Source organism: Biomphalaria glabrata, chromosome 11 (assembly GCF_947242115.1).
Source record: "Biomphalaria glabrata chromosome 11, xgBioGlab47.1, whole genome shotgun sequence".
Classification (NCBI taxonomy): domain Eukaryota; kingdom Metazoa; phylum Mollusca; class Gastropoda; family Planorbidae; genus Biomphalaria; species Biomphalaria glabrata.
In genome coordinates this window covers 7,123,195-7,135,108 of record NC_074721.1, presented here as the reverse complement: position 1 = coordinate 7,135,108, position 11,914 = coordinate 7,123,195, and the positions used below count along the sequence as shown (strand labels likewise).

The window sequence follows — 11,914 nt, the reverse complement described above, 5'->3', positions numbered from 1 at the left end:
AGCGATTGAAAAATTTCGTCTTTTTCTTTAAATGAAAGGTGAAAGAAATAAAAAAGTGGTCAAGGTTTGTATGAATACAAAAAACAAACTCGACTAACTCTAGATTTCGTTGAGATATTTGTGGAGAAAACAATACGTTTATTCTGTTAAACAAGACTTCCGTGGACTTCATACTTTTGTCTGAAATATTTACACAGATTTCGTCTTGGGAAAAAAAAAAAGAAGGTGTCCCGTATACTATAACTTCAACTGTACAATCAACTTTGTGAGCTAAGCTAAGCTAAAGAAATAACATTTAAAGTCATTATCATAAAGTGTTTTCTCATTTAAATTCTTGCCAGGTTGATCTCATTCATATATAAAATAAAAAGATCGAATAACATTCTCATTGACAAGTTTTTTTTCCTCACTAAATACTAATAGGAAGAAAATGTCAGGAGACATGGAATTAGTCTAAAAAAAATATATGATACAAATAAAATGGAATTGTACAGCTTATGAACTACAAACAGTTTTCACTGAATACTCTACAAGCCTAGTTTTTAACGTTCAACTCATTCTACAATTATTGTCCGTTCACCTAGGTAAGGCTGTATGTCTCTTTTTGTTCTGTTAGTTTCAAGTTGTCTAATAAGTCTCAATGGATCTCACAGCGTTTTGTTTTCTAAACACAAGGTTGTCAACGGAAAAAGGATGAATTAGGAAATGCGCTAAAACCGCGACACTTTTGGTTTGCTTAATCAAACATATTTTTTTTTAATGACCCTTTCATTATATAAACTAACACAACTGATTGGAACATGATTATATTAATTTTTATGTTAGTATTTAAAAAAAAAAAAGCAAAAAAAATTTTAAAATGATGACCATCCTACAAAAATATTATAAAAGACTGATGTTGACCTATGTCAGTTGTCTGTAGACAGTTTTACACGGTTATTATACGAAATGTGTCTGCATCTTAAAATTTCTCAGTGTTGACTAGTTAGAAATAAAATGAAACAAACTTCTATTTACTAACGTGTATTACTACTTTTAAAATAGTTTTTTAAAAATTGAAAGCGCACTTTCTCTACTCTAAAGGCATAGAGTTTTAAAAATGTATTTTTAGTATCAAGAAACCACTTTTTTATTTTTTTAATAAATATATTTCTAAATAAGACACCTTATACTTTGCATCATTTCAAAGCATCATTTTATAATTTGCTTGAAAACGCCAGTCATATAAAATGTCTGCATTTAGCACTTTGCCCGTAACATATACCTAGTACTGCTATTAGCTTTTCAGTTTTATCTATATTTTTGTAGCGCACGATGACTGGCAATTAAATCGACTAAAATTTTACTAATACTACTACTTATACTAATAAAACGTGTGTTTATTATACTGCTAATTAGCCGGAAAAAAATGGGTGTTTTATTGGTTCAGTAATAGGTACTTCTGGTGCTGATTCAATTTTTTTTTTTTAATCATGAGAGATTCAATCTCTTTTTGCTGCAGGGCTTCCCGACGATTCAGCTGTTCAATGAATGTTACAGCATGCTTGAGGATTTGCTGAATCGGTGCATTCTGCACTGAAGCAAGGCTCGGCACAAGATCTTTGAGGGACAAAAATGCTTCCTTAAGATTCCTCCGTCTTCTCCTCTCCATGTCGTTCAGTCTCTTTTGTTTATCTTCCATCAGACTTCTTGTCGGGACGTACAGATGAGCTTCATCAGGAGATCGCATTGCTGTGGATTCTACTACAGACTCGTTGGCGAGTGGATTGGTGAACGGAAGGATGCTGACGTTTGGCTTAGTATTCGGCTTCGTTTTCTTTGTCAAACTTGTCTTGGCTGCGTGACATTCTGGAAGCACTCGTTTTGGCGGCCTTCCTCGTTTTTTGGTTCCAATGGGGGGACTTTCTTTTTTGTGGGCAGCTGTTCCTGGCTTGGGCTTAGCGGAAGTGGCATAGGCAGAAGGCTTGGAATTCCTGGCATTTCTAACAGGGCTCCCGAAGAAGGCTTTGTAGACTTCTCTTGTTTTCAGAGCACGTGCTCGAGACAAACTTGCAGAGGCTTCAGCTGATCTTGCTTTTGTTTTAGCTTTAGGCGGATTGACTGTTGGGGCGCGTCTTCTAGGACTGTTGACATACGTTGAGGACCAACTTGCAGGTTCTTGAACTGATCTTGCTGTTGTTTTAGCTTGAGGTGAGTGGACAGTTTGGGTGCTGAGCATTGGCGGCTTGGCGGCGTAGTCGTGATCTTCCACGTGACTTGCCACCTTGGTGACATCCGGTTTTATTTTTAGTGCTTGGCTGGCGTAATATTTTTCATCGCTGGAGCTGACTCCTTCAACATCGACATCATCGCTGGAGTTTACCACTTCCTCATCCAACGTACTAGAACTATCTGAGTAGTCCGACTCAACATCAGAATCATCAATGGAAGAATCTGAAACGAATTTTTTTTTCAACTATTAATAGTCTAGAAAATAAAATAGTCATCCTTAAAAATAGGGTTATATCGAGAATGCCATAAAACATGGTTATGTTTGCCCTGGATTTGGCAAAATATGTAGGTCTCAGCTGGGGCTGCGCAGCCACGGGAAATACTGCATTCCTCACTAATCTTCGGACTCGAAGACTAGCCTTATTATTATTATAAGAAAAAGTAAAATACGAGTTTTTTGTTTTCAAAAACAAAATAAAAAAACAATCTGATTTTTTGGAATATGGTTATTGTATCTCAGTAATCGGATCTGAATGTCTAGTATTTGAATCTTAAATAATGTAACGATCAGTGAGCCTCGTGTTTTAGTTGAGATTGAATCTCAGTGAATTGAATCTGAAGACATCAAGTTAGAATATCAGTGAAGGATAGGATGTTGCCCTTGAAGGCGAATCACAGTACCTCGAGTTAGAATGTCAGTTAAGTCTGAGATATTGCCCTTGGAATCGAATATGGGGACATTATGTTAGAATATCAGTGAAGGCTAAGATAATTCCCTTGGAATCGAACCTGTGGACCACGAGTTTGAACATCAATTAAGTATGGGATATTGCCCTTGGAATCGAGTCTGAGAAGCTCGAGTTAGAACAATGGTAAAGGCTAGGATATTTCCTTGGAATCGAATCTGATAACATTTAGTTAGAATATCCGTGAAGTCTAGAATACTGACTTGGAATCGAATAAGATGTCCTCGACTTGGAATATCAGTAAAGGCTAGAATATTGCCCTTTAATTCGATTCTTAAGGCCTCAAGTCACAGTGGAAGTACGAGTTATTTTGTTCTTATTGTAACCTTGACCTTTTGTTCTAAAGAGAAGGAAGCAAAATGACGGGCTTGTCACGTTTATTGAGAAACATGCGCCTTACAAAATTAGTGTCATGGACTGAAGCGCACTAAACAGAAAATTTAAATACACCAACTATCACCAGTGGTTAAAGTCTTTTGTATATACGCCAATCGATGTAACAATAGGCCTATCTTAGAAGTTACAGCTAAGAAAGAGTTTTTGCTACGCCCAACGGATCCATGTGTTATTGTTAATTAGAGACCCTACTTATTCATTGATTACTACATGCTAATGCAATGCTGATTTTAATACTTTTCATTTTGGTGATATAATTAGAAGTTTTTTACAATTAACGAAATATTCATCCTTCCTGACGTAATTGTTTTTTCGTATTGGTTTTCTATAACGCATTTTTAATGCTTTTTTGTGAATCGCTTGACCTGATAGTTGCGGTATTGTTGTTCATTGTTATTGTTATAATTATAATGTACTATTTATAATTAGCCATTTCATTATTAGTACTTTTCATTTTGTTTTAATCTTGATGATGTGTATACTGTTATTATTTGTATTTTTGACTGCCACTTGTGTTTTGTGGCAAAACAAATACAATGGTTAAATTGTTAAAAGTGCATGTTTAGTGCGCTTTCTTGTGTGTCCCCGTAAGGGGGAGGAGTTATCTGAGTTTCTGTACTGCCTTTAGATGCTCAACAAACACAACTCAGCTCCTGTTGAGTTTCGAACTCAGTCCTCCTTGGTAGCAAGCGCGCTATGCCTCTTACCAAACAACAGCATCTCCAAGTGTCTTAGCATATGAAATAAATTTTTAAAATCTTTTTATTTCTGATAATTTGATCATGCTTATTTTTCTTCATTCGTTACCCTGTGGTGATTTTTTTAAATTAATAATAACCTAGATTGATGTAGGTATATTGATTTTTTAGTCTGATTTACTGATAGTTATTAAAAGTAAAGAGTAAAATACCCCTTTTGGAACATGCGATCTATACGGCAGATAATGTTACGATAGTCTGTTGCTGTGACCCACGGTTAATTTGGGTGTCATGTGGCCAGCAGAACGACTAACAGCCTTTACTTTTCCCTAATTAGAGTTGGGTGGACTCAACTAAAAAATCCCAGTGTTCACCAGGATTCGAACCCGGGACCTTCCGGTTCGGAAGCCAAGCGATTTATCACTCAGCTACCGCGTTTCCGAATCTAGTTATAGTGTTGTGGACCTGACGTTGACTTATGTAAACTTGAAATAACATTTTATACCTTCCTTGTGAATAAAACTAAATAGAACTTTTATTATAGCATCAATTAAATTAAGTGTAATCAAATGAAATAACTGTAGTCAGTGTAGTAGACTTGGGTAATTATATTTTTGAACAAAACCTATCTCACTACAATAATGCTTCTTTTCTGCCTCACGTTCTGGAGTCGTCTGTCTCAACTAAGACCAAGTGACGACAATCAGGAATCAGGATTTTTTTTTTCTGCATTCGACTTTTTAAGCTCCAAAATAATTAAATTCTAATGAAAATAAATAGTCACGTTGGTGTAGTAGCTAACTGAATGGTCCCCACCCGCCACTCCCATCACTCTCGCGTCCTACATTGGTAGACTAGACTATCAACAACCAATCAACGTCTAGATCTGGGCGCAATGTGTCCACCCCACCTTTTCTGTTGTTCCTTCCCCCATAGGACGGCTCAGCGTGACCTCCGTGACCGCGCGTAAGCTAGTTTAGAGAGGGAGAATACAAAGATACGAAATGCGTAACACGACGGGTTAAATTGGTATTTGCGTACTGGCGGTCATTTTTTGGGAGATTTTGCGTAACGGTAGGCAGGTCTGTTAGCCTTTATAAACAAAAATAAATCTTTTATTTGAATTTTAGTTGCTAGTGTACCAGAAAAAAAACATGTAAAAATGTTTTACTAAGTCACACTTATAATACACACAAACAAAATAATTATTCTTTGTAACATTCTCTTAAATTTACGTATTGTTTAGAATTGGTGCATTTTTATGAAATAAATTGTTTGCATAATTAATTTTATAATCTAAACGGTTTACTTTTAGAAAAGTTGCATCGCATGGTGAAATAAGATTTTTCATTTCTAGTTCTTAGTTCTAGTTTTTGAGATAAGAGTGTGACAGACGGACATTTGGCACAAACCTAATAGCTGCTTTTCACCTTACAACAGCCTCTAAAAAAGAAATAGCCTTAAAATATCTAAATGTAGCAAATACATACAAAGATCGCCTAAGATTTTATTTAAAAAATTGTGTAGCTTCTTGAGTGTGACAGACGGACATTTGGCACAAACCTAATAGCTGCTTTTCACCTTACAACAGCCTCTAAAAAAGAAATAGCCTTAAAATGTCTAAATGTAATAAATACATACAAAGATCTCCTACGATTTTATCTAAAAAATGTTTAGTCTCTTCCCCCAACACCTACTATGCCGAGGAAACTGGCTTGATGGCTGACTTCCAAAGCGCACCTGGGTGTCTCGGGTGGAACCCAGGCGAAAACTAATATGAATATTAGGACGCTCTTGATTTCAACTCAAAGGGTACTGACATTAGTTGGGGGGGGCGGTTGGTCGTGATGCTGACCAGAAAACAAGCTCGTCAACCGTCGGCCCTAGAAACAGATGTACCATATATTGCGAGGCTCAAAGGAGGTATTTTACTAAAATATGCCCGCATTAACAATCACGACGTCAAGTAAGGGGGATAAGTTAAGCCACACCTTGTGACCTCGGATTTACGAATAGTTTGAGGAAATAAAATGGGGACGCTGTTCTTTTGCAACGGGGTGTTGTAAATAATTTATGGAATTCGATAATGTACAACATTGTTTTACTTCAGTACTGAAAATGTATTTTTTAGCGACCCCCGAAAGGGGAAAAGACGCTATTAGTTTTGTGCGAAAAATCTAATTTTTAAAATCAGTTATGCAAGCAGTTTTTAAAGAGAAAAAGCTAATTAGTGTGCATTATAAGTTAGACCTAATTTAACACGAATAGTAATCTTGTAATCTTCATTTCCCCATAAAAATTTTTGTATAAAGAATTCAATAAAAGATTGAGCCTTCTCAAAACAATTAGATCAATTATAAGACATCAGTTAGGCCAGGGAGCCGCGGTAGCTGAGCGGTAAAGCGTTTTGCTTCCTAACCGGGGGTCCCGGCTTCGAATCCTGGTGAAGACTGGGATTTTCAACTTTGGAATCTTTGGGCGCCTCTGAGTCCACTCAGCTCTAATGGGTACCTGACATTAATTGGGGAAAAGTAAAGGCGGTTGGTCGTTGTGCTGGCTACATGACACCCTCGTTAACCCTAGGCCACAAAAACAGATGAACTTTACATCACTTGCCCTATAGACCTCAAGGTCTGAAAGGGGAACTAGTTAGGCCAGGTTCACATCTAACCTTACATTCACTTTCACCTATCCTTTGATCTGCGGGACCGTTGGGGCACTAGACAAGATCTGTTGACCTTCTTTCTCCATTCTTATCTCTCATTTGTCTTTGATATAATTTCATTCGGATGTTCTTTCTGAAAATATTGAAGCCTGCCTGGGTGGACCACTTCGGGGGCCGATTTTAAGTTTGTGTTTCCACAGAAACTGTCTTTTGTAACCTTGTTTTAAAATTAAAAACAATCGTTTCATACTATGAAACAAGAATTATAGTTTGCATATCACTTAACTAGAATTTTTCTTTAGACTTATACATGGGCGTAATCAGAATTATTTTTTGGTAGAGGGTTGTTGAAATTGGGGAGGGGTTAAAAAATTTAAATCATTAATTAGTAATAGCGAGCAAAGTAAATACTTCTACAAAATTGTAATCAACTTTATAAAGGAGCTAATCATTTTTAAAGAACTTGTTGCTTTTTCTGGCTTACCGTTATAAAGTTTCAAAATCATTGTAAAAACTTTATTTTTTTCTAATTATAGATATACACTAAAGATATTAGTCTTTGTATCAATGATTTTTATTTGCTTAAATTGGAATCCGGAACTTTAACCCGCTGTGCGCACTACTATCAACCATTTCATTATATACTTGCAACTAAAAAAGCTACACTAGAAAAAAGAAATGATCTAACCTAAGTTATCCGTGTACTTTGGTTACGTTTTTACAAAGCTTATATCATAAACTTTAAAAAAAAAATTAATAAATTAAATTATTAATTCGCTTTTTATTTCAAGATCTGATATCATAATCCTAGAGACTAGGCTTCATACGCCATTGCTAATGCTCATGTCCTTTTAAACATTAATTAACTCTATTGACATCCTGTCATTCAATAGTTTTATTTTTTTTTAAAGAAAATTCAAAATACAAAATAAATCACAAGATATTTGGGGATTTCACATTTTGAATTTTCTCAAAAAAAAAAAAATAAAATCTGCACATGTCTCTGCCCCTCCTTTTTTTTTTGTATCAGTCATTTCCTCTTTTACATACATAGCACATGTAATCCAAACCTCTAAGCAAGCGAGAAAAAAAAATAAATGCTTAAAAAAAACGGAACATATCTAAGGGGAAGAACTACACACTTACAGCTAAGACATTTTAGTAATTATCATATCATAGCTAAGTGAGATTTATCAATTCTATGAAGACCCACCGATAGTAACATAAATGAATAAAAAAGAACAGACTGCGCTGGACAGGTCACATTTAAAGAATGTTAGATAACAGGAGTGAACAATTGTATACTTGTACAATTGTATAATTGGCAAAAACAATAAGGGAGACCACGAATGCGATGGATTGATGATGTGGAGGCAGATCTACAACAGGTTGGGATTAGGGCGTGGAGACGAAATGCCCAGGAGAGATCTGAATGGAGGGATGTGTTGAAGCAGGCCGGAATCCTCCATGGGCTGTAGCGCCACTGAGATGGATGTTTCATAGATAAGACATTTTAGCAGGTGATGACTGGGGCCGGAGGATTTCCAGCTACCCGTCGCCTCAGCGTGGCCCTCCGGTGGAAACATCCAGAGGTGGATCTGGACAGGCTAAGAACGAGTAGCGAACCAGGCCTTCTAGCAGGTCTCCCTGGGTGAGCTTTTGTTTTTTTTATCTCACTCGGGGTGGGGATGGAACAAGTAACCTGCAACCCAGTCCAAAAAGTCCGCCACGCCGTTCCACAAAGGGGGCCGTCATCAGTGACCCGTTGGCTGGAGTGGCGGCCCTCGCACGGAATAGTGGCGGTTACAGTATAGGAATATGAGACAAGCTCCCCGCAGTTAGCGCTGTTCCCGGCCACTTATAGCGAGTGGGCCAGGACCGGTTACGGCGCGCTGTGTACACGGCACGGCCCGGTTTTCCAGTCAGTCAACCGATATGGCCGCCTACCGTTGGGTGCCCTCAGACAGGACAGGGGTGAAGAGCCCCACGTCCAGGCCTGGTGGTTGGATAAAAGCCTTTCTAACCATCAACGGGATAATGGCGCCTCCGGCGCCGATTCCCTACTGGACTTCATCGAAGGTGATGACTGGGTGTCTAAATCGACCCTGTTATTTCTATAAAATTGGCCTACAAATTATATGCCACATGGTGGGTCTCCAATTATACCTGTCCTCAAGAGCATTGTATATAGTTTAATAATGTGTCGAAAAGTAGTTATAAATATGCGTGTGTGTGTGTGTGTGTGTGTGAATAGTTTATTAGCTGATTTTTAAACTATATAATAAGTGCTATTACTAAATGAATAAAGTACGACACTTAGGATGGGGACTCTCTTAATGTAAACAAATTCCTGCTACCATATACATTAACATAAAGATCATCAATGAACATCTTGTTTATAATTCATGCCTCGCCATCTTCTCATACATATGGACTTGAATTTAAAAATGCAACTCTTAATCCTCTATTATTCAGCTGCCAATCTCACAAGGTCACATGTGCGCAGTGGCTGAGTGCTTAAGCGCTTGGCGTCCAAACCTGGAGTATTGGGATCGGATCTCGATGAATACTGGGATTGTGAATTTTGGAAATTTTAGAGCGCCCCTGAGCCCACCCAGCTCCAATGGGTACATTGGCATAAGTTGGGGAAAAGTCAAGGCGGCTGGTTGTTGTGCTGGCCACATGACACCCTTGCTAACCGTAGGCCACAGAAACAGATGGCCTTTACATAATCTGCCCTATATACCACAAGACGGTGTTGTATCTTTTAGATCCGGTTATATTCACACTAACGTCTATCTCTATAAGAAATAAAGGCCTTAATTTTCCTATCATTTAATGTGTATAAAGAATTGCCTTTTACTGGAAGAAGATGTCGGATATTTACATGCTTTAGATTAGTATTAAACTTTAGAGTGTATAAGATGTTGCATTTTTTTAAATCACGACGCGAATAGTATACAATCTTAAAACAATTTACTGGTATTTATGCGGCCATTTCGGTGGCCCTTCCGGCTCCGACCCACCGAGCATTTGTCCGAATGCCCATACAGCCAGTCCGCCCCTGCATTTTAGTCATAATAATACAGACATGGCTTCATTTCATAGTTAAGACATTTTAGTCATCATTTAGACAAGGCTTCACTTCATAGCTTAGACATTTTAGTCATTATCATATAGACATGGCTTCATAGCTTAGACATTTTAGTCATTATCATATAGACATGGCTTCATAGCTTAGACATTTTAGTCATTATCATATAGACATGGCTTCATAGCTTAGACATTTTAGTCATTATCATATAGTATAGACATGGCTTCATAGCTTAGACATTTTAGTCATTATCATATAGATATGGCTTCATAGCTTAGACATTTTAGTCATTATCATATAGACATGGCTTCATAGCTTAGACATTTTAGTCATTATCATATAGACATGGCTTCATAGCGAAGACATTTTAAAGGGGAAAAGCATGAGTAGGGAACGTATTGGTGGGGGTTGGTGACTTCCTGGAAGTATATAACAGAGTTCTGGTCCATTTGAAAGCCTAGAACCATTGCGCATCATGACTCAGATTGAGAATAGCATGTGGTCAGTGAAAAACATTCAATATTTTAGTTATTACTTAAAGGTAGACTCATCTAAAGCAAAAAATAAATAAATAAATTAGCTAATAATATTCTTACCTGCTTGGGCGGCTTGGCTAACAGAGGAAACGGCAGGAGCCGCTTTCTCTTGTAACTTTTTGGGCTTATCCACTACCACGTTGTGTCGAGATTTAGAACTTGAGTTGGAGACTTTACTTTTGAAGTTGTTATTGTAATCCTTATAATCAAAGTCATCCCATTCAAAATGACTGATGGGTTTTCTATCATTTTCGCTGTCCGAGTCATATAATGCATCTGCCTTAAACACGGCCACTAGGAATGGGTCATCAGCTTTACTGTCGGTGTCAGGGTCTTCTATCTCGGAAAACGTTGATCCCATGGCATTACGAACACAAATATGGAAGAAAACTATGACCAAGTTTAGCATCAACATTGCCTAAAATGAAGCATTTTAATCATATACAAATCCGAAAAGAATTACAGCCAGATAGAATTGATATAAATGTCCAAAGTGTATGACCCGTGTCGTGTTAACATGACCTTTGTCAACGCCCACTTATCGTCTTCGTTTCTTCTCTCCCTTATTCTCGTGAATTAACTCATTTGTTTCAACCTCCCAGCTGGTCAAGGACAGACGTCAGTGGGCGTGTCGTCAAATTTAGCCCCGCCTTCATGTTCTCCAACTGCCCACCGAAGACGCCGACCGACACCTTCGATATAGTGTTACGGAGGTCATGCGTCGACGCGCTTTCTTTAAACTACATACAGAGCGGCACGTGGGTTTAAAAACAAGGTTTGCGCATTTTCATGATAATAAGAAATAAAAAAGGGGTAGGGGCATAAAAACAATCTTCTACAATATTATTATAACTAAGTGTAAAGGGGAGGACACATTGCTCCACATTTTGTTAGGGTTGTGGTGGCGACGCCCGTTACACACAAACACACATATCGAAACCAATAACTTTTAATAGTCGTACACTGTATGACACCTGTCTAGACCGCAACAGGTGGAGAGAGACAGTGACCAAGAAAGCTATGGACAGTGAAAGAACATGGGTCTCAGCCCCGGAAGAAAAACGCACAATCCGAAAAACGGCCAGCTCCTCTACCACCGAAGCAAAAGCTACCTTAACCTGCGCTATCTGTGGACGGGAGTGTCTCTCCAAAAAAGGGCTCCACAGCCACACGAGGAAGTGTGCTCTGAGATGAACCATAGTCGTCCTACGACTGAATGAGGCCAATGATGAATGATACTGTATACTCTAGTGACTATATAGTAATCTAATAAATAAAGCACAAAGTAAGCAGCAATGGGTATGTGTGCATGTCCCGATCCAAACCGTTGGAGCTTTCTTGATAACATTTGGAATGAATGTTCCTTGGGTCACGGCGGAGACCGTTGTATATGTTTAATTGTTAATGTCCCACCCACAATTTGAGACCCGATAAAGCAAGCAACGTTGTAACAAATCGGGTTCTTCACAGCATTTTAAATTAGCTTTGTAATGGAACATGGCGCTAGATCAGTGATACACAAACTAAGTCCCGCGGGCCACGGGTCTTAGCTATTTAGATCTCTTTCA

At 38.0% G+C, this 11,914-nt stretch overlaps 1 protein-coding gene across 1 annotated transcript; it reads right to left on the bottom strand.

The window, feature by feature from the left end:
* Nucleotides 1-827: 827 nt before the first annotated feature.
* Nucleotides 828-10,775, bottom strand: LOC106052536 (myc proto-oncogene protein-like). The gene is made up of 2 exons (XM_056004593.1): nt 10,407-10,775; nt 828-2,433 (listed from the first exon to the last, which is right to left on the bottom strand). Exons 1-2 carry the CDS (start codon nt 10,759-10,761, stop codon nt 1,418-1,420), a joined length of 1,371 nt encoding a protein of 456 aa, XP_055860568.1. The 5' UTR covers nt 10,762-10,775; the 3' UTR covers nt 828-1,417.
* Between the last annotated feature and the right edge of the window lie 1,139 nt (nt 10,776-11,914).

Coding starts and splice junctions, on each gene's coding strand:
- LOC106052536 (XM_056004593.1), bottom strand. CDS start 10,761: ATGTTGATGCTAAACTTGGTCATAGTTTTCTTCCATATTTGTGTTCGT. Junction 2,434..10,406: donor TAGCCAAGCCGCCCAAGCAG/GTAAGAATATTA, acceptor AATTCGTTTCAG/ATTCTTCCATTGATGATTCT.